At 42.6% G+C, this 26,228-nt stretch overlaps 1 protein-coding gene across 2 annotated transcripts in view; it reads right to left on the reverse strand.

Annotated features, from left to right (window-relative positions):
• The window catches only part of PTPRB (protein tyrosine phosphatase receptor type B), a 112,801-nt gene that overhangs the window by 29,298 nt on the left and 57,275 nt on the right, over positions 1–26,228 (reverse strand). For both annotated transcript variants that reach the window (XM_027107023.1, XM_027107024.1), the window contains 11 exons: positions 24,055–24,318; positions 19,795–20,058; positions 18,999–19,262; positions 17,942–18,205; positions 15,528–15,797; positions 11,876–12,139; positions 9,801–10,064; positions 8,776–9,057; positions 4,887–5,165; positions 4,222–4,371; positions 1,744–1,987 (listed from right to left, as the gene is read on the reverse strand). In XM_027107023.1, the coding sequence (XP_026962824.1) occupies positions 1,744–1,987; positions 4,222–4,371; positions 4,887–5,165; positions 8,776–9,057; positions 9,801–10,064; positions 11,876–12,139; positions 15,528–15,797; positions 17,942–18,205; positions 18,999–19,262; positions 19,795–20,058; positions 24,055–24,318 (2,809 nt within the window). The remainder of the gene's footprint in view (positions 1–1,743; positions 1,988–4,221; positions 4,372–4,886; positions 5,166–8,775; positions 9,058–9,800; positions 10,065–11,875; positions 12,140–15,527; positions 15,798–17,941; positions 18,206–18,998; positions 19,263–19,794; positions 20,059–24,054; positions 24,319–26,228) is intronic.

A 26,228-nucleotide genomic window follows, 5' to 3' on the forward strand; every position in this document is an offset into this window, starting at 1 on the left:
CTGGAACTCCAGTTGCAGGGCCTCTTCCTAGGACCTTGGCTGCCGTGATGGACAGGAAGGAGTGTGCTGGGAGACTGGGGGCCTGGTCCACACGTGAACTCTCTCTAGCTTCTTGTTCTCTTTCTTTCTTTCTTTCTTTTTTTTTTCAGTATGCGGGCCTCTCACTGTTGTGGCCTCTCCCATTGCGGAGCACAGGCTCCGGACACACAGGCTCAGCAGCCATGGCTCACGGGCCCAGCCGCTCCGCGGCGTGTGGGATCTTCCCGGACCGGGGCACGAACCCGTGTCCCCTGCATCGGCAGGCGGACTCTCAACCACTGCGCCACCAGGGAAGCCCCTTGTTCTCCTTCTTAAACATAGTAATGAGTCATCTTCTCTCCTTCTCTTTCAAAAAGCAAACCAGAAAACAAACAAAAACAGCCTCAACTTTCCAACCCACAAAGAGAAAATAGCCCTTAGGAGACTTTTCCTCAAATTTCCTGGAGCCCAAGTGACCAAGGAGCTGAGGCATCTCTTGATTCTAATAGGAACTAAAGGATCCCGGCGTTCTGATCTCTTTTATATTTCTCCTTTGCTCTGTCTGAGATCTCATCTCCCTCAGGTAGGCTCCTATGGCCTTTTCCTCAAGCAAATATCACTAATAAGTTTGTGTGTGTTTACTTTGGAGGTGCCAACCTTGGCTGTGTGGCAGTAGCACTTTTGTGGTGAGTCCTGGGCAGAGGTAGCTATACAGAGTTCCTGCTCAAAGTAAGTCCTCTGTTTTAGGGCAACTGTTGGCCTGCCTTTGTTGATGCAAGGGAGGGGCTAAGGATGACATGATGCCGTGTCACTGTCTCCTTTTGGAGCTGGCAGAAAAGTTTCTGCTGAAATTCAGGGGTGATACTCAAAATATGCAAGAGTTAATAAGACCTGGACACTGCCAACCAGAATGGACACTGGCCCATAGAGAACCTGACTGACTGCCATACTGGCTGGATATCAGCTCTGCCAACACCCAACAGAGAAGGCACATCCTCTGCAGAAGTGTTAATCTTGGATGCCTGTGGCCTTATATCCAAGATCGAAGCCTATGTTCTCTATCTCTTGGGGATCCTGGTTTGGGGGGCTGTGTACACTTATACCTGCTTTCGGGGAGCATAGTGTAGATGAAGGGCACAGACAATTCCTACAGATGGAAGGGCCTGTTGGCTGTAGTAGTGCTCCCTGGGGCCAAACCAAAGAGCTGCTCCTTTTCATCTGCCATCTTACTGGGAGGAGAGGGTGCTTCCACTCATTCAGGGGCCTTTCCCTTCAAGGGTTCTATCTGGACCAAAGAGCACTTTCGTCTTTTACGCCTTAGAAGGTAAATTCCAGTCCTCACTAAAAGTGGAAGATAAAACCTCATATGTCTTGAGTCTCCCTGAACTCAATCTTTCTATTTGGACATTTTCACAATTGTTAACATGGTAAGTAAATTGTCTGATTCATACTAGAGAAGTTTTAGGAGAAAGGACAATCTATTAAGAACCTTCAATTCTTCACATAACGAATGGGAGCTTTTGCACCATGCGAAAGCCTTCTTTACACATTACCTGTGAATGCAGGCAGGAACACAACTTTTATAAATTACCTAGTAAAATGTAGAGCACTCTTGTAACGCAGGTTATTAATCTACAGGAGCTCGTGTGCATCAGAGGCCCAGACAGCTGAGCGCCCAGCGATGGAGCACATCCCTTCTAGCAAAATGACGGTAACACATCTAACCTGTAGGCCGTGCGTGGCTTCAGCGGTCCGTCACAGAATTTTTGCTGATTGGGATCACATTTTCCACCCAGGCTCTCCATCTCTGCACCAAGCTTAATGTTAAAGCTCTTAGAGTTGCTGTCAGGACTTTCCGCACATTTGCTGGCAAAATAATCAGTCTGGTACACCCGAATGGAGGCATTGTGCCTGTATTCCAGGTAGGAGGGCAGAGGGTGCTGCTGTTCTGGCTTCAGCTCATCACTGCCTGGAGGGAGAAAACCCACAGTGAAGCACTGACTTCCTTGTGACTTCAGTCATGTCTAACCAGGTTTCTGAGGTTACCTCCTCACCCACTATCTCTAGTCATCCCTGGAGTGCAGAACCTGTCATCTCAAAGGATGCTATGAAATTCTCCCAATGAAATTAATTTAATTCACTTTTTCTAAAATAAGCAAAAATTAAAAATAAATAGTGCATATACAAAATGTTATATATGCATATTCATCTACACCGACACACACACACACACACACACACACACACACACACACACATACACTATCATTTTTCTAGTTAAGAAAATATGTGTGAACGAGAGGGTGGCTCACGCATCAAATGATAATGTGTCCGTAACTCCAGAAAGTTGGACACTCCCCACTGTGAGAGTCAAGCCACTCGAAAAGGTCTCTACCTTGCCAATAACCATTGTAGCTGAGCGAATAAGGAGATCCCTATGACCTGGGAAATGGGGAAGAGATAAGAGCAATCAGGTCTGAGGCCAGAGCAGTCGCCTCATAGGCACGCTCCCCGTGCCGTGCCCAGTCTGATAATTGCTCCGTGTCCTGCTCTGTTATCTTGAGTACAGCTTAATCCTGGCTTGAATTTGGTCCCTCATGCAGAACACTTCCCAGAACTCTTCCCCTGTCCACCCAGCCTGCTGTGTGTTTTGGCACTGCAAACTCGTTTTGATGTTGGCTGGAGGAAAGCATAATTAGGAAGGAAAATATTATAGAGATTGGATACCATTTACAGTGAACTTCAAGGAGTGGTACTGTGGGGCTTCTTTGTGTCCTGGACTCAATCTCAATTTATTAAACTTTTATTGTTTAATAAAATTTGCTCAAAAATGAATGGATCATAGAAATATTATCCTGTTGGCAGTAATTAAAAGGAAGGTTGCCTTTAGGAAGAGTATATATGCTCGAAATGACACTTATGTGAGATGGCTTGTTATCTTAGACCACCAGGGGGAGCACAGCCCATCTCCATGGACATCAATAATTGAAACCCACCTGGCTGGAGCACACGAGGCTGAATTCTGGGGTATTACTTTTTTTCAGCTACTGCCTTATATTCAGGTAGGAAAACACTGTCTTCAGGGCAGCCTACTTAAATTTAAAGTCTCTCTACAGTTCACCTATTTATCTCCAATTAGGATGTGTGAGGAAACTTGGAATGCAGCACTGACCCTTGAAATTACTGAATTAATTATGCATAACCAGCTCTAGTACAATTAAATAAAATGTAAAAATACACAGTGAGAACGAAATACTGTTTAGCTCCAACATTTGTCATGGCAGGTTTAAAGCTTCCCACTGCCCACAAATGTGTTAAAATAGTCAAAATAGTCTGGGATGCTTAAGAAACTCCAGTGCAGCACCTTAAACAATTTTGAAAAATATAAGACATGTAGAATATATTAATGTCATTCCAGACACAGACATCTGTTTTGGAGAAATAACACACAGGACCTCAGTGGCAAATACACATATGGACATGTGTGTCCCCAGATACAGCACTCCTGCAGATGATTTGATAAATGCTGATGTAATAAGCTCTAAAGATCATACCGGGTGGTTGTATGGAATGTTATTATAAGAATTACCTAGTATTTGCCTGATCCATAAGAATTGGGTAACATTGGATAATTTAGTGGACTAGATAATGAAACATATTATTGAAAATTTAGTAGAGAAAGGAGGAATGCTCTTCATGATCATTTTTTCCCCTCTTTTAAGCTTTTGAATATTTTTGTGAATTGGTGGGTGGTTTGGGAGTGTACGATTGGTGCAGGTATTGAGCCAGGAAACGGAGAAGGCAGATGAAGCATATAGCTGCTTAATGGCAGAACAAGGGAGCTGAACGGGACTGAATAAGTAGCAAAGAAGACTGAATGAGTCAATACATGCCATGCACTTCCAACAGTGCCTGGCACATAGTACGGGCTCAAGAAATGATGGTTACTGTTATTACTGATGTAGTTGCTATTAATATTACTCACCCATTTAATAATTAAACCCAGCAGATAATAGGCTTTATTGCGGAAAGAACCTTTGAGCAGTTTTCTGTTACGTCTCCCTGCATCCAGCAGAGAGAAAGTGAAATGACATAAAAATTCAGTTTTCTTCTTTTAAAAACTTGTCACAAAAGGAGCTCCCACAGTGACTTTTGGGAAAGTAATCCTGTGTCTTACAGCAGAGTTAATTCGTGATCACTTACCGTCAGCCTCTCTCACCACCACTGTGAAGTATTTCACAGCTCCATTGGTGTCGCTGAACCAGCTGCAGTTGAAAGTAAAGTTGATGGAAGATTTGCTAATTAGCACATCCTTTTTATTCACCCGAATATGTGGAGGTGGAGGAGGAGGGCCTGGAAGAAGGGTGGGGAGGGAACCAAGAAGGGTCACAACTATGCTTTTACGTATAAACTATCAGTGAAATGAAGATCTCTACTCACCTACATCAGACTGTGTGAGTGTGTGTGTAATGCTTGGAATCAAGAAAACCTCCTCCTCTCCTGAAGGGAAGCAGGCAGAGGAAGTGATTTGCCAGTAGCACATTAAACATAATGAAAGAGGCAGCTCCTCAGCAGGATTTCCTGGAGTTGTAGCATCAAACTGCTTAAAAGCTCCATTATGGCTCTAACTGTGTCAGGCAAAGAGATGTATTTAAATACTAACTCATTCAGGTTCTTTAAGATCATTTAACTTGTTTGCTGCCAGGATGCGTTACACGGAGAGATGTTTCTACTTCCCAGAGCCTTTCAGATCCTCTTCAAGTGACAACAAGACACACTAATGTGGGTGAGCCATATGCACGTGAACAGGGGTGGTGGATACCACGGAGAAAGGCACACGCCCTGTGCGCGCCTCCAGGGACACTTACGGTCTATCATGGTGATGGTGCTGTCTTCGACCACCTCACTGCTCATGCCGGCTGACTGCACCTTGATCGACACCAGGTATCTCTTATGGGGCACTAGCATCATGATGTTAAGCAGAGATTTTTCTTTCTCCAACTTTCTGGAGAACTCAACTTCTTGAGTGTCCATTTTCCGGCACTCAATGCTGTACCCATCAAAGTCAGAATCAGGAGGGATCCAAGAACAGGCAATGGCCGTGGAGTTCTGAGGACGGCAATGCAGATTCTGTATCTTGTCTGGCTCTAAAGGAGACAGGAAGAGACACTTTTCACAACTCTGTGAGACATCCTTTTAGCTCCTTTGGCTCCAAGTAGCTCAGAGACCTAAACAAATAATTCTCAATCTTCGTGTGAATTGTCTTTCATAGATGTCCAAGGGGATTTCTGCCTAGGAGACTCCACTTTGAGAAACACTAAACATTAAAATTCTGTCCCTTTAGAAAAATCACCAGGTACCATTGTGACTGGAAACACGTGGGCACTGAAATCAAGTGGCAGAAGTCAGATAGAAGGTGGGGCAGAGTAGCCGAGAGGTGCAGCTTGATCTGCCTGAATTCAAATTCTATTTGCCAGAGACCACTCGTGGGCAGGTGATTTAACATATCTGTGCCCTATCTGTAAAGTGGGGAAATGAAGAATACCTACTTCCTATGGTTACTGTAACGACTCAATGAGCTGAAACATGCACAGCCACCCAGCACAGTGGCTGGCGCGCTGGCTGCTCAATAAATGTTAGTTCTTAAAATGAGGAAAGAAATGGCATTGCTGACGTTTTTACCTTCTGCATCTGGCTTCTGTCCCTGTCTTCCATTTTTCGCCTGCCCCTCCCTGCTCACACGCCATGCTCCAGGGACTGAACTGCTGTGATTCCCCACATATGCCAGACTCTTCCATCCCCCTGTTTCATCCCCCTGTGCTTATGGTCGTTCACTTTCCTCTGCCTGACAGAGTGCCTGACTCAGTAGGGACTTGAATGGCAGCTGATTTGTTCCTGTGAGTGACACAACCATGAGTCTGAAAGAAAAGCAGTCACATGACCGTGCAAGTTAACAACCAAACCGTGTAGGTTACCCCGTTATATATGCTCTTCTGGGAACTATGCGTAGACCTACTTGGCCCTCCCAGCGGCAGCACCTGTTGCTCTGGTTTGGAGCACGACCCCCCTTCCCCTGACACGTGCTTTGTTACAGGAGTCACTGTCCTCACCAAACACTCGGCATCTGCGTGCTACTGAGCGAATTCCTGTCTCACATCAAGGTCTATAAATGTAAGCTAAGTCACAGCAGGTTAGATGAGGAGGATTTAGGAAAAAAAATCAAGCGGAGGATTTTTCAGGATAGAGGAAGAATTGGCCTTTGAGGCAGACAATAATTGTGTCTTTTCAAACATTAATTGCGTGTTAATCTTTTGAGCTCCCTTCAAACCAAGTCACAGCTGAGACCCAAAGACACCTCCTCTTTCAGCTTTGGAGAAATTCTTTGAAAACATCCTGCCTAATCCATAATTCTGATAATTTACACAAAGTATAATATGGAAATTTGCTTTGACCTCTTCCCTCAGTTCCTTCTCTCTCCTCCTTTTCACCTCTAAATCCTGCCTGTTTTCCAAGACTCAGGTTACATCTCCATTCACTAAGAAACAAGTACCTACTGTGTGCAATGTGCCCTTCTAGAGACTGTGAACAGTACAGAAGTGAATAAGATATTAGCTGTAACCTCTAGGAAGGGAGATGAGTCCAAACCAGTCATAATACAAGGTAGAAAAGAGAATGTACCAGAAGAAATGGGGAAGAGGATGCTGTGTGAAGTGACAGACAACTTTCTGCTTCCGGCGTTAGCGGTGGGCAGGAGTTAGCAAAGCCTTTCTGGCAGAGATGACACCTCGCCTAGATATTGGGAGAGGGGCATTTTAGGCAGAGAAAACCACGAACCTGGGCACCAAGGGTGGTGCTGGGAGGAGTGCGAAGGTGGCTGGTGGAGCAGTGCAAGCTGTTCAGCATGGCTGGAGTGTGTTTGTGAGAAATGGGGCACTGGAATGATTTTACATGAGAATTCTCAGCTTCTGTTTTGTTTAATCCTCTGGTCTTCTGTTACCCACAGCCAAACCCAATCTGAACTAATGCAACCCTCAAAGTTCATTCCGCCATTCCCCGTAAAACTCAGCGTCGAGCCCCTCTTGGCGCCGGCTGCTCTCCTCTTGGGCACGCCCCATTTGGTAAATGCTTCTCTTAAATTCTAGCATCCAGGACCGAATACAATATTCCAGATGCGATCTGACCAGCCCAACCTCAACTGAGCTCTCAGATTCTAACACCTGTGATTCAATCACACAGCCCACAATATGCCACTGCAAACCCCTCTTGATCTGGCTATAAACTAAAACTCCTCGTTCTTTTTCACATATTTCTCTTGACACACACCTATCTGATCCCAAACTGCTCTTTGGATACAATATCCAAAGAGTTACAATTTTTGTAGCATGAATGTTTGTTGAATTAACAAAACAGCTACTGGCTTAAATTTCTAATTTTCAACTTCGTATTTTATCAATAACCAATAACTATTTGATCTGATCTCAGAAACTACATTTACTGGGTATTATTGAAAAATAAATATTTGGATTGAGGTTCCTATACCAAAAACTTCTGTTTCTTTGAGGTCTGTGGTATTTATCTCAAAATGCCTTGTGTGGGGGCTTCCCTGGTGGCGCAGTGGTTGAGAGTCCACCTGCCGATGCGGGGGACGTGGGTTCGTGCCCCCGGGAGGGTCCCACATGCCGTGGAGCGGCTGGGCCCATAAGCCATGGCCACTGAGCTTGTGCGTCCGGAGCCTGTGCTCCGCAACGGGAGAGGCCACAACAGTGAGAGGCCCGCGTACCGCAAAAAAAAAAAAAAAAAAAAACCCTTGGGGAAGAAACTGATATGTACTTTATTGTTGAAGTATTTTCATCTTTAGAATTTACAGCAGTATGTCCTAACCAGTCCCTCTGTTTCTAGTTTGCCCCTTTCGATCTGTTCTCTGTTCCACCCCCATAGTGACTTTCTAAAATGCGAATTTGATTATATCTCGGCTGAAAATCCTTCAGTGGCTCCAATGGACTGAGGTTCAAAATCATCACCGTGGCTCACAAGACATTTTATGACCTGATTCTCCTAATCCTTACCTATTATCCTCTGGCCAACTAAACTCCTTTCTATTCCTGCCTCCTGCCTGGTTTTGGAATCTTTTATTCTCTCTACCTGGAACATTCTTTACTTCTTTCTTCATCTCCACCCAGTGAGTCTTACTCTTTCCTTGGGTTTTTTTTTTTTTTTTTTTGTGGTACATGGGCCTCTCACTGTCGTGGCCTCTCCCGTTGCGGAGCACAGGCTCCGGACGCACAGGCCCAGTGGCCATGGCTCACCGGCCCAGCCACTCCGCGGCATGTGGGATCTTCCCGGACCGGGGCACGAACCCCTGTCCCCTGAATCGGCAGGCAGACTCTCAACCACTGTGCCACCAGGGAAGCCCTTTCCTTGGGTTTTGATTTGGATGTTTCTTCTTCTAGGAAGCTCCCTTTTATTGGGTCAGATGCCTTTACCCTGTGTTTCTCTAGTGCCAAATACTTCCTTCATCACACCCAAAATGTCTTGTTAATGATAGTACCTCCCACTCAACTGTAAGCTCCATGAGGGCAGAGATTATTTCTTGCTGTTAAAGTTGAATAAATGAACAAATCTATATAGAACTTCTGTCTGAATTCAAATCTAACCTATTTCAGGTAAAAATGTGGATTTAAACCAAGCCCCATTGGAATAAGATGTTGCAACACATACTTCCTCCCCACTTCATCTGAGAATCAAGACATGTCATACTTGTCCTCACAGATCCAAAAATTGGTTTGCTGTAGGTTTTCCAGGAATCACCACTGACAGTCTTGACACTGAATTGATAAGATCTCCCTGGACGAAGGCCATACACGATGCGTCCTTCTGATTTTCTGTTGCTGTAGGGGTTGAAGACTGTGACGGCATCTCTGGGGAACCACTGCAGCTCAAAGTCATCATAGTCTGTCCAGTCCGGTGGCCCTTTCCAGGTGATGGCCAACGATGTGTTCGCAACATCAGCAAATGACATAAGACTGGGAGGACTTGGGGCTGTATGTATGAGCAAGTAAAAAATCATGCAATCACTTCTGTGCCATAACATATATAAATAAGATAGCTGAGCGACATCAGACATACGTTTAACGTACTTCATAGGAAGAGGTGATGTGATAACATAATAATAATAGCTTCCATTGACAGTGTTTACTACGTGTGAGACACTGTCCTCAAGTGTTTTATGTACATTTTCTTTAATTTTTATAACCAGAGAGTTTTTACCAGGGTGCTAAGGAGCATGAGTGTGCCCTGAATGGATTACAAGTATGAGAAGATACTTATTCCATCAGATTTGGGGATGTGAAGGCTAGAGTCCACAGACAGTTACATCCAATTGCAGAGAGCCTTGTTCATTGACCCCAGGGTGGCACACAGATATCAATGTTATCTGTGTGTGCCCAAGAAGTAAGAAAATTTAGAAAGCACTGACCATAGTAACACAATGATGATGTATATGACCATCCCCATTTTACAGATAAGAAAGCTGAGGCTTAGAGATGCTCGGTGACTTGCCCAGCTTCACACAGGTAAGTGGTAGAGCTAAGCCAAGGACCTAGATCTTTTCACCCAAAGTCTGTCTCCTTCACCCATTCTATCACAGAGCCTTCCCAAGTTCAGGGGCTAGCACATGGTACATCATTACCGATTTTATTTCTTATTAATAAAACCGTAATTAAAACATGCCTGTGGAAGCTACTTCCCACCAACACTTGGCCATTGGCCACTGGGCTTCTTACCTGTTCTGCTCTCCCCCGTGACCTTGTTGCTGAGATCTCCACTATGAGTTATCACACACAGCATGTATTTCCTTCCGGGAACGAGGCCATGGAAACGCCACTCCGTCAGGTCCTTGTCTTTCCAGTTTTCCTTCTTTGTGCCATTGGGGTTATAGAGAATCAGCTCATAAAAGTCGAAGTCCCCAGAGGCTGGACTCCAGCTGAACCAGAGACTGTCTGTCATGTTTCGATTGGATCCCTTGAGGTTACTCACAGAGGCTGGGACTTAAGAGAAGGACAACCTTTACTAAAAACAAGACAGATAGAGACAAAGGCATTTTGGCCCACAGGTGAAAACATGAGCTGTGTTGGGTGTACAGGTGAGTAGTGCTTATTATACAGTCAGATCTTGCTTCTACTTCAGGTCACTTGAGTTTAGGGGTATGTGGTCTAGAGACCCGGCACAAATTAAAATAAAACAAAGCACAAGAGGTGGTGACTTCTGTATGCTCGCTACATGTCTTCTGATAAACATATAAAGTGAAATCTTCAGAAATGACTAAGACTGGTCAAATAGTTCATAACTTAGGATATAAAAAGCCCTGAAAGTTGTTCCTAAAATGTTCCTGCCCCTTCCAGTCTGGCCCATCTCACTTGGGCCACCATCCCATAACATCCCTCTCTGGGCCTCTTTACTTCCTCTCCATCCTCTCTTAGGTTCTCAGTTCTCTCTCTCAGCCCTTTCTTCCCCCAAAATCTATACTGATGGAACCTCACTTGGGAAGTGAAGTGTTAACAGTCATTTCTACCATAGTATAAATTAGTCAGGCTGGCACCTGTCCCGTGGGTATGTAAGCTTCATGATTCTTTGGAGAGTGAAGACTGTTGTCCCTTGTTGGAGGAATTTTAAACATTAATGAGCAGATAAGGGAAGACGGCAGATGGCCCTGAAGATGGTAACATCTAGGAAATTCCACTCATGGCTTACCCACTGCTCTTTTTCATTCCCTCAGAAGACAAGCTGAGAACTCCTGCTGAGTGACTAAAATGAGCTCTTCCCATGGCTCCTCTCACCTTCGGGTCTCAGCTGAAAAGACTTCTCTGTCTAAAGGGGTCTCTAAGTCTTGTCCTGCCGAGTCACGCTGTGTCATAACATAATGTTTATTTCCTTCAGAGGATTTAAGGGGTTCCAAAATCATCACCCTTTAAAATCTGCCGTCCCGTCCCCTCCTCCTCTCTGCTAGTGTAGAGCCCTGTGAGGTCAGGGGCCCTGTGAGTCTTGTTTACTCTCCTAGTGCAACAGTGAGCCCAGTGCCTGGCACACAGGAGCACTCAAAAACAACTGCCAATTAAGAATAAAAATTGGGGACTTCGCTGGTGGTCCAGTGGCTAAGGCTCAGCGCTCCCAATGCAGGGGGCCGGGGTTCCATCCCTGCTCAGGGGACTAGATCCCACATGCATGCTTCAACTCAAGAGTTCACATGCCGCAACTAAGACCCGGCGCAGTCAAATAAATAAATAAATATTTTCAAAAAGAATAAAAATTGAATAGAAAAAATGAGATAATGGACTCCAATTATGGAGAAAGAGTAGATTCAGTTTCTTATTTGCAAAACCCAGAGATGTTTCTCTCTCTCATTTTCCTGGAACTCTTGTGTTCACTTCATCTAGTGCTGTGTTTCTGATTCACAGCAGTCTTTGCTTGTTGGCCCCATTTGTAGCTGCCCTTCTTTGGACCTGCTCTCCACTCCATCTATTTCCTGTAGAAAGCTGAAAGGCACAGCTTGAATTGAGCCCTGATGGGTTATAACCCTCGCGTAGCAGTTTGCTGGCAAGTAGAGGAGCCAGATTCATTTTTTTTCACTAAACTCTATGAGGTAAGCACGTGTAGGAAACAAAGCAAAAACCAGTGCAAAAACTATTCTGATATATAATCAAAGGTCTGATTTAGGGTCAGAAATTTCATATAAAGGTCACAAATTTCATATAAAGCTACACCCTGGGAAGAACAGGAAACTAAGGACAAATCAAGGAAAAGCCAGTGAGTACTGTGACAATTTCCCTGCTATTCATTACAGCTTGGGTTCAGGTCTTACCTGTTCTACCGAATATGGAAGACTCATTAGACAGCTCCCCACTGTGAGTTACAATCACCATTTTGTACATTCGACCTTGTAGCAAGTTCTGGAAAGAGAAGCTCTGGACTTGCGGGCCAACTTGAGCTCGCTCCTGAAGAGTTCGATCTGGGTTGTACAGAAAGATGTTGTACCATTTGAGCTCCCCCTCTGAGGGGGTCCAGCTGAAGGACAGGTGTCTGGTGGCGTTCTCTGTGATCCTCAGGTTGGTGACAGCTGCTGGGACTAGAAAGGTGGAGGAGAAAGAGAATGAGACTGAGTTTTGGTACAGCCAACCCTGACCCAGCCCGGGGCTGGTGCCTAGATGGCCACACTCCATCAAGCAGCTCAAAGCACACCATCCCTGCCTTTAAGAATATTGACTACATGGAGACCCCAGAGCAAAGAAATCCGAATAATGTGAATTAGCGAGGCTGAAGCCGTTAATGTTAAAAAGCAAAACCACAAGAGAACAACAACAACAAAAAACCCCCACTAATGGAAAACTATCTTTAAAGGCATTTTTTGCATGTAAAATAAATGTTAGTCTGACCTGTGTGACTAAATGTTTTTCCAGTACTAGGAACTAGATCAGAGACCAGCAATCTATCTCTGAGTGCCCTCTGAGAGCTAAGAAATGACCATTGGAGGGAAGGGCAGTGGGAAGGGAGAGACTAGGTATGAAAGAAAGGGAAAATCAGGCAGAAAGAGAAAACTAGATTCAGAGACATGGGAAAGAGAAGGAAGAGGAAAAGCCAAAACCATTTTTTAAAAAAGGTTTACATTAGGATTTTGGAACCTTTTTGGCCTTCCGTGCTACCTGCTGGCAAGGTGAAATGACCTGCTTCCAAACTGTTGGCACAGATGCTGTCTGATACCATGGAAGTCTTAAGATGCCAGTGGAAATAGAACAGGACATCTGTCTCCTCTCTCCTGGGTTCTCTTCTCCAAACACTTTCTCAGGCTCTTTTGCTTTTCCCCTCTCCTTACGCCAGATCCTTAAAAGTTGGTATTTCCCATGGTTTCAGCCTTTGTCTCCTTCATATTCTATAACATTAGCGAAACAGTCAGTCTCATTCACTTTATGGCTCGCTATGGCCTGCATGTTTGTGTCTCCACCCCGACCCTCCCGGAAATTCATGTTGAAGCCTAAAGGCCAAAATGATGGTTTCAGGGGGTAGCGAATGGAAGATGCTTAGGCCATGAGGGTGGAGACCTCATGAGTGGGATCAGTGCCTTATAAAAGAGACCCCAGAGGGCTCTCTCATCCTTCCCACCATGTGAGGACACGGTGAGAAGATGCTCGCTGTGATCCAGAAAATGGGCCCTCACCAGACACCAAATCTGCTGGAGCCTTGACCTTGAACTTCCAGCCTCCAGAACTTCCAGCCTCCAGAAATCATGTCTGTTGTTTAAGCCACCCAGTTTATGGTATTCTCGTTATAGCATCCTGAACAGACTAAAACATGGATTTAACTAGAATTTTTGTCCAAATCTTTATCTCCAGCTCACTTTTCTGAGCTCAGGACCCCTATTATCAATAACCTATTGATCACCTCTCTCTGCAAGACATTCAGACATCACAAACTCAGTTCAGAACTGAGCCCTGTATCTTTTTCCTTGACACTCTCTCCTCCTGCTTCTCTTATCTCAGTTAATAGAATCATCTTCTGCCAGGTAGAAACTGTAGAATCTTCTTCTGTTCCTCCTTTTATACTCTACTCAACCTCCAAATGCCATCTTACCTAATGCAGGACTATTTCTTGACTATATCTACTATTCTTCATCAGGGCCCCTGCATTAGTTTTGCTTTGGACCCTTATCGTTTCTATGACTGCCATCACCTTAGGACCCCAGTTACCTCTCTGACCACCTCCCCTCACTTTGCCGTCACTCACTGTGCTCTACCAATAGTGGCCTCATTGCTGCTTCTCTAACGCCCCCACCTCAGGTTCTTCGCCTTGCTGTTTGCTCTGCTTCGGGATGCTCTTCCCCAAATATCTACACGGTCCTCTTTCTCACTTCTTTCAGACCTTTACTCAAATGTCACCTTCTCAACAAAACCTTTCAGGACTGTACTATCTAAAATTGTTAGCGTCTAGCACTTGCTAACCCACTTCCTGCTTTAATTTTCTCCTCAGTATTTATTACCATTTAACGTACTATATTTTTTACTTCTTTATTTTCTTCATTGCCTTTCACCCCTACTAGAATAGAGGCTTCATGACCATGAGGGCTGTTTTATTCATTTCTGTGTATCCAGCATTTAGGACAGTGCCTGGCACACAGTAGGTGATCAATAACAAGTTCATTTATGAGCCTGTCTCCCCACCTTTGGTCTCTTCTCCATTCAATCTATCCCCCATTGCCATCTGATTTACCTTTTTCTTTTTTAAAGTACAAATTTTTATTACAGAACATTCACTGTCTGGCTGAAAAACTTTTATTGTCTCCTTTTATTTATTTTATAAGATGAAAAATAAATTCCTGAGGAAGGCACGCCAGGCACTATCTAATCTGGCCCGAACCTGCCTTTCCAGCCTCACGTCTCCACCATGTAACACACACTTCGGCCACCACAAAATCTCCCTGCTCCTTCTCACACCTCCCTGTCTTGGCACGTGGTCGTCTGTCTGCACTGGGTGTCCTTCTAGCTTTTCTCCACGTGGAGAATTGCTTCATCCTTCATGACAGTACTGAAAGGTCACTTTCAAGAAGACTTCCCAATTCCACCTGACTCCATGCTCCCCTTGATGCTGGGCATCCCTCTCTCACAAACAACCCTTATCACAATGTACTGACATTATTTGTCCATGTGTCTGTCTCCCCCAATTGTCAGTCACTTCTTCCAGGGTGAGAAGCATGCCTAACTTAGCTTTATGTCCCTATCGACATCAAACCCCTTTCAGACCTGGGTGCTTAATAAATAAATGATCAGTTAGACCAGTGGTGCTGTCTGAATGATGGCCCCCAAAGATGCCTATGTCCTAATCCCCGAACTTGTGAATACGTTACCTTATGTGACAAAAGGGACTTTGCAGATGTGGTTAAGTTCAGGATCTTGAGATTATCCTGGATTGTCTGAGTGGTGACCAATGTGATCACAAGAGTCCTTAAAAGATGGAAGAGGGAGGCAAGAGAGCAGAGAAGGCGATATGGTGACAGACACAGCGGTTGGAGTGAGGCCACTGCTGCAAGGAATGTGAGTGGCCTCTAGAAGCTGAAAAGGGTGAGGAATGGCTTCTCCCCACGAGGTCTCTAGAAGAAACACAGTCCTTTTGTGACCTGATGCCTTGATTTTAGCCCCATAAAACCTATTTTCAGATTCTGATCTCCAGAACTATAAGATAATAAATCTGTGTTGTTTGAAGCTGCAAAGTTCGTGGCAATTTATTACAGCAGAAATAAGAAATGAATAGAGCCAGTTTTGATGCAAAATCTGAATTGGAGTGTGGTGGGCTGAAAGCTGTGTGAATAGGCCGACTGGCGGAAGTGGGAAATCACGGTGAATGTCCCTGCTGTGTCAAGAAATATATATCATCTCCCAGTGTTGCTTCATCCCTTTGGCCCTACAGTTCTTAAGGAATAGCAAGACAGGGAGGTGTTGTACGAAACAACAAGCTGTGCGAATTACCTGTCCGGCCTTCAGTCTGGGCTTCCTTGCTAAAGAGGCCTCCACTGACGGTTAGGATCTGTATCTTGTATTTCTTTCCTGGTGTTAGGTCTTCAAATTTGTGCTGTTTAGTCGTGGCTGCCTCTGATGTGTTACTTAGGAGGATCCCATTTTCACTTAGAAGCAGGATATCATATCTTTCTGCCACGCCAACAGCTTTCTGCCAACTTACTATTAAGGAGTGACTGCTGTATGCATTGTCTGCAGTTATTCCCTGGACGGACGCTGGGACTGCAAAGAAAAGAGAGGCCAGTTCCATCACTTAGGGTTAAGTAACCAATTGAGAAAAACTTCCCTAAATCAACTGCAGATGGAAGATGATGCCTCATGGTTGCATCATCGACACTTTCCATGTGCCCTTAGGAGAAAGTATTTCTTGGCCTGAATTATCTGTATAACTGCTTAGATTCTCTTTTTTTTTTCTCTCTGATTTAGACGGATCTTGAAGTCAAACAAGTAGAAAAACTAGTGGAAGTGACACTGATAAATATGCAGAGTGATGCATATCAATGTATCTAGAAAGTGGAAGAATGCGGAACAAATTTACATTCAATGAATACAGTTTGGATGACTGAATGGTGTTGCTTGTTTAGACTTTCATTCCCAAGATTAACTCAGGTCAAAGCTTTAAGCCTTGACCTAAGCAGTAGCATATAACAGTGTTTGTACTACAGCTCCTGATGTGAAAGGCCAGATAGTATTATTTGTTAATAATATTTTATGTCCTAAGTTTATATTTTTTCTCATTCTACATAATATCCTTAAGAGATCTCATCCACTCCCATGGTTTGAATTGTTAGCCATGTGGTGCTGACTCCCAAATTTAAACTCTCAGTTCAGATCTCTCATCTATTTTTGCAAATGACATCCCTCTCTGGATGTTCCACAGACACCGCCCCCCCAACCCTCAAGATGCCCAGACTGAACGGCTCATCTCCCTCCCACCACCTCCTCATTGCCCTTTGTTGGTCCAAGTCTTGGTCCAAGTCTTGATCCAAGCCAGAAACTTGTCACACTCACCTTTCTACAGAATCAGACACGAGTCTTGTCATTCCTGTCTCCTAAATCTTACATCTCTTGGGTCTTTCCACTTCTCTCCTTCTCTTCCTCACTAGCCTAGGACACTATCATCTCTCACCCACAGTACTGCAAGTCTCTTGTTTCCTCACTTCCCACTGTTTCTAACTGTACACAGTGTCTGGCAGATTCTCATAGCATGCCATGCTGATGGCCCTTTAATCGCTATCCACAATTCTAAACCCTTTAACAAGGCACACAAGGCCCTTCGAAATTAGGTCCATCTACCTACTTGGCCACACGGCTCACATCGTTATTCTAGCATAAGTAGCGTATAGCTCCACAAATGTGCCATGCTTTCTCTTCCGTCCAGGCCTTTGCTGTTCTGCTGGAACCAGATCAACACATACTTCACCAGGATAATTTCTTAGTATCTTTTAAAATGTTACCTCCTCCTGGAAGCCTTCCCTGACTCTTTTTGTTTGCTCCTATAGTATCCTGACATTACTTTTATGCTATACTTTAGTTGCCTTTTACCTGACTCCACTATATCGTAAGCTTCTTTGGTCAGGGGCTCTATCTTGCTGCTGAATTCCCATTTTCTAACATAGTGCTTGACATATAGTTGGAGATATACGTATATGAAACAGACACAGAGAAGGGCACAGTACAGAGGCCCATGCCCCACAACTAAATAAGTGGTCATGAGAACGGAAGACATCTAGTACATATTGTATCACAGTAGAGAGAGCATGACGCTTGGAGCCAGACAGACCTAGATTTGAATTATAGCTCTAGGTCTTATTACATGTATCCTTGATAATGTTTTATAAACTTTCTAAGCCTTACTTTCCTCATCTATAAATTGAAGATAATGATCTCTACCTTGTAGTATGGTTAAAGATCATTTTAAATGCCTGGCATTTATAGTGGTGCTGATAGCTTATGTTTGTTTTGAAAGTACTATGTGAATAGTGATATTAATATAAATAAATAGATACATTATTAATTCATCACAAATGAAGTAGATGGCATAGGCGTGTTTTTCTTTAAAGAATTTTGAGAAAGGGGTAAAATTGTGAAACACGCAGAGTTAGAGAATCAACTATTATATCCCTTAGCAAGTATAAAAATCTATTCACATGATTTCGTTTCTAATTACCTTTCATTTGTTTTTGAATCACTCTATTCAGAAACAAAAATGCAAAGAAAAAATTATGAGAAAGGCTCTTGAAACCACATTGAATTGTACGAACTTAGTGGTTTTGAATTTGGGTATTTTCCATTTGTGAGTGGCCAAGCCCATCCATCGTCCCATTATGGAGAACTATTTGGCCCTTCTCCAGGGGGACGCTTACCTGTACGCCCAAGCGCATCTACCTGGTTCTTCTGGGACCCGCTGACAGAGGCGATCACGATCTGGTACTGCTCCCCAGCCTCCAGCCTGTGGAACGTGTGCTCAGAGACAAGCTTGGGGACGGTCTGAGACTCAACCTTTTGATTCTGCCTGAACGCTGACACCGTGTAGGAATCCACGTCCCCCCCACCTGGAGTCCAGTTCACCGTCAGGCTATCTGTCGCCCCGTTGGGAGAAACGTGAATATTTTTGACAACACTAGGAACTAAAAAAGAGAATAAATTTAAAAACCATCACTTAGAGGATGAACTGTGGAAATTTTCAACTAAAAGTTTCGTGCTTCCTACCTTTTGGCATCTACTGAAAAAATACATATGAAAAATATTGGTATCAATCTACCATTTTTCTCTGACTTTTCTGCTTGAGCTGAAGTTGATGGGGGAAGTTTAGAGGGACATCAAGGCCAGTGAGTGGAAATGAAGAATGCCAGTTATATAGTGGGCGCTAACTAGATTGACTTGGTCCAAATCTTGGTTTTCTTATCTACTAGTTGTGGGACTATAGGCAAACTGCTTAACCCTTGTAAGTTTCAGTTTCCTTATCCGAAAAACAGCAATGATAATAATAGCGACCAGCCCACGAAATTGTTAGGACTGAACAAAATGTACATATAAAGTACTTGGCTGTGTGTCTAGTTCACAGTAAACTCTTCATAAATGTTAACTATTATAGCAACACTCCTAATAGAGTTCCAAAGAAGGAATATCCAACCAACCAATCAGGTTATTTATATTTAATCTGTAAGCCTCACAGGCAACAGCTATTTATATCAATTCAATGTTACTTTTCAGAAAGCTTTTTTTTCTCCCCCTACATCATACTTTAGTTTTGCTAAACCAGCTCGGACAACATTATTGTCACTATCAAGATAACCTTCTCCCTTCTTGCCACCCCCCAACCCCTTAGCCCTTTAAATCCTCAACCAAAACGCCTGGCTACCCAACATGCTAAATACACCACAGTATCTAGTCAGGTTCTAGAGCCAGATTTCCAATTACCTGTGAAGCCCTCAATGAAGGCTGACTGCTGTACATCTCCACTGATCGTCAAGACAAGAATTTTATACTGGCGCCCTGGTGTGAGGGAGGTGAATCGATACTCAGTTGCGGTATTGACAAGGTGAAAAGGAGGAAATACTTTCATATCATTGAAGAGCAGTTGGATCTCATACTGGTCGACGTCCCCATCAGCTCGTGTCCATGTCACCTGAAGGTCCTCAGTGCTCCTGTTGTGCAATGTGAGATCCTTAACAGCCTCCGGGACTATGAGAAGACATTTCAGGGAAGTGACTGATCAGAGTTTACTACACAATAATTTATGAATCACATTCACAGAACTGGCAAACATCTCCCTTTCCCGAATAAACCACTTCAGCTACTTCGTGCATAATTAAACAAGAAAAATTGGAAGCAACTATTACAATTGTAATTTTTTTTCTGGCATAAATCTTATATGCTAAGTATTGGTAGAATATAATTGTAAAATGAGTTTTGATCTCAATCCTAGGATAAAACAAGACATCTAGAACTTTAAATGCCACAATGCAGGAGGACAGGGAAGAAAAATGAGAAACTTGGTGTTCCTGCTACCCCACTATGCTTGCTTTCATCTGCCAATAAATATTCTGTAATTACAGGCCATGGCTTGGCTGAACGATGTTGGCTCCAACTGAGACTAACTGGGAATGTAATTTACTGATCAGTAAGCAGAGAAAATTCAAAGTTCAGATAAATTATTTACTCGATGACCTTCAAGTCCCAACCAACTACCAAATTTTGCAATCTTTCCACTTACTTGTTCTTCCATTCCCTTGTTCACTGGCTTCATATTGTCCACTTTTTGTAGTAACAGTGACACTGTACAACCGTCCAGGGACTAGCTTAACAAATATACACTCGTTTTCAGACTTGGGAATGCTTTTCGTCTGAATGAAGTTGTTTTTGTTTTTAATGGTGACTTCATAGTGATCAAAGTCTCCTGTGGCATGTACCCAGGATACCTTTAAATAGTCGCTCCTGGCTGAGTTGCTGATACTGACTCCCTGGACCTTGTCAGGCACTGCAAAAGAGAACAGAAAACAGCTAGGGATTTAATGGTTCTGAGGGAGCAATTGATCACAGATGACAACACGGGACGATAAAGGAAAGTGAGTAGATTTTTACTGTGTGCATTTAAAAGAAAAATCTCAGACCTTCAGATCACAAATTTCTGGAGGGGAAAGATTGTTATCAGTTTAACTGATTAAATGGATCTTTTTACAGACCTGATGAATTAATTCTAATCCTGTTCTTAGCCTACACAAAGTGTCATGTACAAAACGGAGCATTAAACATAATAACTGATGATTAATATGAATGATGGCAATGATATTAACAATTCCAGCATACCTTGGTGACTCAAGATATGACACTAAGTTACCAAGAAGAGTATAAACAATCCAAAAGAAAAATGGAAGATGAGGAAACACATATGGTAACTAATACATGAAAAGATGTTCAACGTTGTTGGTGATCAAGGGAAATGCAAGTCAGGGCCGTGGCACAATACCATTTTACATCCATTTGGTTGGCAAAATTTAAAAACTTGATAAAACCAAGTGTGAGAGAGGATGCCCATCTACAGGAGATTGGATGAATTAAATGGTATATGAACACAGTGAAATACTATACAGCAGTCACAATTTTTCTTAACTCAAAACACAAAAATATGGATTTTGACCTTAATATCAAAACACAAAATATGGATGAATCTTATCTTAGTCCCCAAAGATTACATACTGCATAAAAAATACCTTTTTTTATATTAAAACAACTAAAATTTAAAAAATATAATTTTAGGATTACATAAATAATAAAACTGCAGGATGGAAGGCAAGAGAGAAAAATAAGAGTGAAGATGATGGTTACTTTGGGATGGACCAGTGAGGTGTGAAATACATGATCTGATATAGATTATTATCAAGTCCCTAGCTTTTATTTTGGGTAGTGGTTTCTCAAGTACATATTAAATTACTAAAAATTATTAACTAAATGTCTAAATTTCATTAAATGCCATAAAAACAAATAGCAGTGGCAACTGACGCACAGGATCCTGAACCAAGAATTATGATTAATCCAACTTTGTGCACCTGACATTCCCCATAAACATACAAACAAACGAACAAACCAATCTGTGCACCCATGGGTTTTTTCTCAATTGATCAATCAATCAATCAGTGCTTGTTAACAGGAACACTGTAAAATAAAGCAATTCTGTATTTTGAGCATGATATTAAGCATATTCTATTTTTTCATTTGGGGCTGTATTTTAATTCAAAAGTAGGCCCTAGATTCATTACTATTTGGCTATAACTGGATTTTATAAATATTAATGAGAAGGAGCATTGAAAAGAAGTATGAACTCAATCAGATCCAGGGCCCTAAATTTCTATCTTAATACTAGCATGTTCTCTGGATTGGGTAGCCTCTGTCTGTGTCTGGTTTATGTTAAGGGATTTCTGCTCTGACCACATGCCACGCCTATGTCCAAGTTTTCTCTTCCACTTTCTTCCAAAGCATGAAATGACCCAGAAATTTCAATATTTTGGTATCTAAGCTACATTTTTCATGAAGCTTCTTAACACCTACAAGTTGCATTACTATCCTTTGTTGGCTTATGTGTGCTGGTTTTTGTACTGGAATATATCTCACCACAGATATGGAGCAAGGGCAGGTGTGCTTTTTTTCAAGATATTTATCTGGAACCAATCAGAGTGTTGCTAGAATTTAGTCATCACAGACTTGTACAGAAGAAATTCTGAAGTGACACTGTAAGTATGGGCTAAGAAAGGTCAACGATCCAGGCAATTTACTGAAGGCAAAGCAGGAAGAAAAACCAGACTGAATACCATGCTAAGTCAGTAAGGGGCTCTCCAGGTAGAACTGCGGGTAATTTGTGGGACTTGCCTTGCTGTATGGTGAGATGATGTGATACGGAATTAGAAATATTGACACTTTCACCCGAAATGTAGAAGGCATTGAGACAATCAGCCAGAATCAACAAGGCAACAACTCAGACACGACTCTCCAGTTAAACTGACTTGTCAGGCGCAGTGGTTTGCCTTGATTAGTCACGTGCCAAATCCAAGTTCATGTTGGTAAAGCATCAAAAGGGTGCTTTGAATAAAGGATCACTTTTCTTGCATTTAAAATCAATCCTAGCACAAGGCCTTGCAATATGAAGGTCATGTGAATAGAAAACACTCATGAATTGACACCAAGGGGCAGCAAGGGGCTAGTGGTTGGATGACATATCCTTTAATTGCTGGCAATTTTTAGGCTCCAAATTAATCAACAGAAGACACTGACATAAGGCTGCTTTGTAAATAAAAATCAGATCTCAGTCAGTATCACGCTTATCAGCACAATACGTAACAATTTGAGGGTAGGGACTATCTCTTTATATCCCTGACTAGTGCTTTCAGGGAGAGCATGACGTAGTGGAAACAGCCCTGGAGTGCGGTAGGGTTTGGCTACTGCTCAACCGTGTGACCTTGGAGAAGCCACGGTTTCTCTCTGGGACTTTAACTCAAATGAGATGGGATTAGATCATTCTTTCTTTTTTTTTTTTTTTTTTTTTGCAGTATGCGGGCCTCTCCTGTTTTTTTCTTTCCCGTTGCGGAGCACAGGCTCCGGACGCGCAGGCTCAGCGGCCATGGCTCACGGGCCCAGCCGCTCCGCGGCACGTGGGATCCTCCCGGACCGGGGCACGAACCCATGTCCCCTGCATCGGCAGGCAGACTCCCAACCACTGCGCCACCAGAGAAGCCCGGGATTAGATCATTCTAAGGACACTTTCAATGCTAGCATGCTGTAACAATGTAAATCAGTGGTTCTTAACTTTCTGAGGTCACAGAAACTATGAGAATCTGATAAAAGCCATTCACTCTCTTTCCAAAGAAATGCACATACCTGCCCTATCCCCAACAAGTTCACGGACAATTTGGGGGTTACTACTTTCCTAAGGTCTACCCACGAAGCACTGGGTGAAAACCCCTGATCTAGGTGATTTCTGATTATTCATTTACCAAACATTCATTACTCAATGAATGACTCTGGAGCCTACTAGGCTCCAGACCCTGTGCTGGGGCATTGGATGGTGTCAGTTGTCCCAGATTCTCATGGAAAAACTGATTTTAAAATGCAACTATCAAACCATAGATCAGCAGGAGAGATTTGATAAAATATTAACCTCACCATAAGCAGAAATCTCAGATGTAAACCCCAGGAAGCATAAGTATATTGGGAAAACGGTAGTTGTCTAAACTTAGCTCTTTCCAGCACATTGAAGACCAACCAGGCCTTCAAAGCCTTTGCTAAGAGTTTGCTCTTAGTCCCAGAATTATAAAGGTTCACATCTTCACCTTGTGTGAAAAAGGATGAACAGTGGTCTTGACCAACAGACATTTCAGGAAGGATTTCAGGACAGAGAGCTTTGTAGGCTCTGGAGTCATTCAGAACTGGGTTCAAATCCAGGATCTGAAGTGCACCGGCTGTTTAACAAGTTAAACAGTTGGACAAGTTACCCTGAACCTTGGTTTTCACCCAGTGCTTCGTGGGTAGACCTTAGGAAAGTCGTAACCCCCGAATTGTCCGTGAACTTGTTGGGGATAGGGCAGGTATGTGCATTTCTTTGGAAAGAGAGTGAACGGCTTTTATCAGATTCTTATCAGAATCTGTAAAATGGGAATAATAACCTCAACTACCTCAATAAGGACTTTATAAGGATTAAATTAGTGAACATCCATAGAGCCAGGGTCTAGCAACCCTAAACAGAAATACCTGTTACTATATTTGAATATACTATGAATTCTAGCCACGAAAATGGTGTTCATCTTACTTTAAAGGTAACATCTGCTCACATAAGGAACTTCTTGGGTGAAAATATGAAGACGCCAAAATAATGTGATCTCAACGGTCTTTAATCCCCTCATTACAGAATTGCTGCAGATCTGTGATGCCCTGAACCACATAGCCGGCTGGCTCTCATAGAGCCTGAACCTCCTGAGATCCTCACCTGTCCGCTCTTGGCCGAAGGAGTGATTTTCATACTTGCCACTCCTCGTCGTTACGGTCACGTTGTAGAGGCGACCCGGGGTGAGGGAGCTGAAGGAACATTCGCTGACAGACTTGGCAATCACGAGGGACTGAACCACCCTGCCATCGTGGGAGAGTGTCACCACGTAGTTATCCACGTCTCCAGGAGCAGGCAGCCAGGATATACTGAGGTAGTCATTGCGACCAGAGTTGTTCACCCTTACTCCACTCACACTGGAAGGGACTGGGATTTAACAGGGGGAGAAAATTTAAAAAGAAAGGCACAGTCAAACGTCTGAGTCATCTATTGCGGTGGGCAAAAACAGTGTGGACTCAGGAGATCTGATTACCTATGAGGTCAAGGAAGGGTGACGATTTCACTGTAGCTTCTGGAAGCTGAGAATTCTTACATCATAAGATTAACCAAGATAAAAATCCAAGGAAGTCTTTTGGATGCCTCTTAAATACAAGGATGCTGCTACTGCATTTTTATGGTGTGGTTGTTTGTAAAGTATTTTAAGTGGAGGTTTTATGTGAACGTGTCAGAAAGTCCCCCATGTAGGAAAGGGAACAGACATTAACTATCTAAATGAAAGAGCTTGAACCAAACCCATCAATAAAGAAAGGTTTTTGAGGGGAAAGGTGAAGAGTGCAATAGCTTTTCTAAAAGTCTTAGACATTGGGATAGCTTCGACCTTCTTGTGATTAATTTATTTATTCCTGGGGAGTCTAATCATTTACACAGGTGAAGGGGTTGTATTTCCCTTCGCAAAGCATTTCCTGCCCTCTAGTGGTGAGAAATAAACCTAAACGCCTATCCTGGAAGCAATAAGTCTGGAGACCGGACTTGAGGGCAGAAAGACATGCTGTGGCAATAATGGCCTTTCTAATGTCCACCATAATTATGTGCTTCTCTCAGTTGGGGTTTTAGCGTCACAAGCATTTACTAAGAACCAACTATTTTCCAAGTATACAAAAATGGAAAAGATGTGGATGACTGTAAAGAGTTCCCTGCCTAGAAGTACAGTCTGCAAATTAAGAATCATGGTATTGAATAATAGTTGTTCCATGTATTAGAAATAAATGCATGACAAATAGTACTGTCAGTAGTGAATATAAGAATAAAATATATAGTATATATGAACTGCGCTACTGTTTTCATCATTGGTTGACTGACTTCAGCTATATATTTTCATATAATTGTCAATATCCCTACATCACATATAATGGACGGGATTTGGCTAGATGACCTCTGAGAATCCTTCTCATCTAATATGCTCTGACTTTGCGGTTTAATCCCCAAAGTCTTCTGTGCATTTACAAGCACTTATCCATCACCAAAATTATAAACAGCACTCTACTAAATAATTCTGCTAATGCTGTTCCACGCATATGGACATTTCCCAGATATAACATTGAACTTTTAGCCATTCTATTTATGTATTGACGCCTTCCGTCCTTTTTTTTCCCTGTCCTTCTTTCGTCCATCTAACCATCTGTATATCCCTTGGTTGTTCTCAGAATAACTATGCTTGTTTTTCAAAACTGCTGGGAATATTTGCAACTATTAACATTTTATTAGAAAAGATATAATGATTAAAAGTTTCACCCAAAATATAAATTCATGTTTAAAAAAAAGATATGTTTATTTTTTTTCTGTAGGATGAGCATTTTCTCAGGTTAGAATTAGATTTGTTAAGCCCATCTGACATCTTCAATTTTAGATATTTTGCCACCTTATCTAAGCTGGGAGGGTTTATATATATGTTTCAACTCTGCGGAAATATAAGTGAATTATTTCAACCTTGACTAATACCTCAGTAATTTGAGTAGATGGTAATGATTATCTAGGTTTTAGCCATTGAATTTTTTTACAATCTACCAGGTACAGAATTTACTAATTGAGGCACCTTTCAAAATCTCTAGTTATTGTGCTTCTATAGTAATATCCCATTTTTCTCTTTTCTCATGATAATGTCTGCACTCAATGTGTTTGAATAAAATAACTGATGTTTATATTTATTCATATCTTGTCCTCTCCTTAAGACTTTATTATCATTCTTCAAAGAATTTCTTGTCTCGTTTTTGCATACCTCTGTTATATAATGGTCAAATATTGATACCTCTGTTGTCATTAAAATATAGGTATAAAAA

This window comes from Aethalodelphis obliquidens, unplaced genomic scaffold, assembly GCF_003676395.1.
Source record: "Aethalodelphis obliquidens isolate GAN/ISIS:26980383/991018 unplaced genomic scaffold, ASM367639v1 scaffold8, whole genome shotgun sequence".
NCBI lineage: Eukaryota > Metazoa > Chordata > Mammalia > Artiodactyla > Delphinidae > Aethalodelphis > Aethalodelphis obliquidens.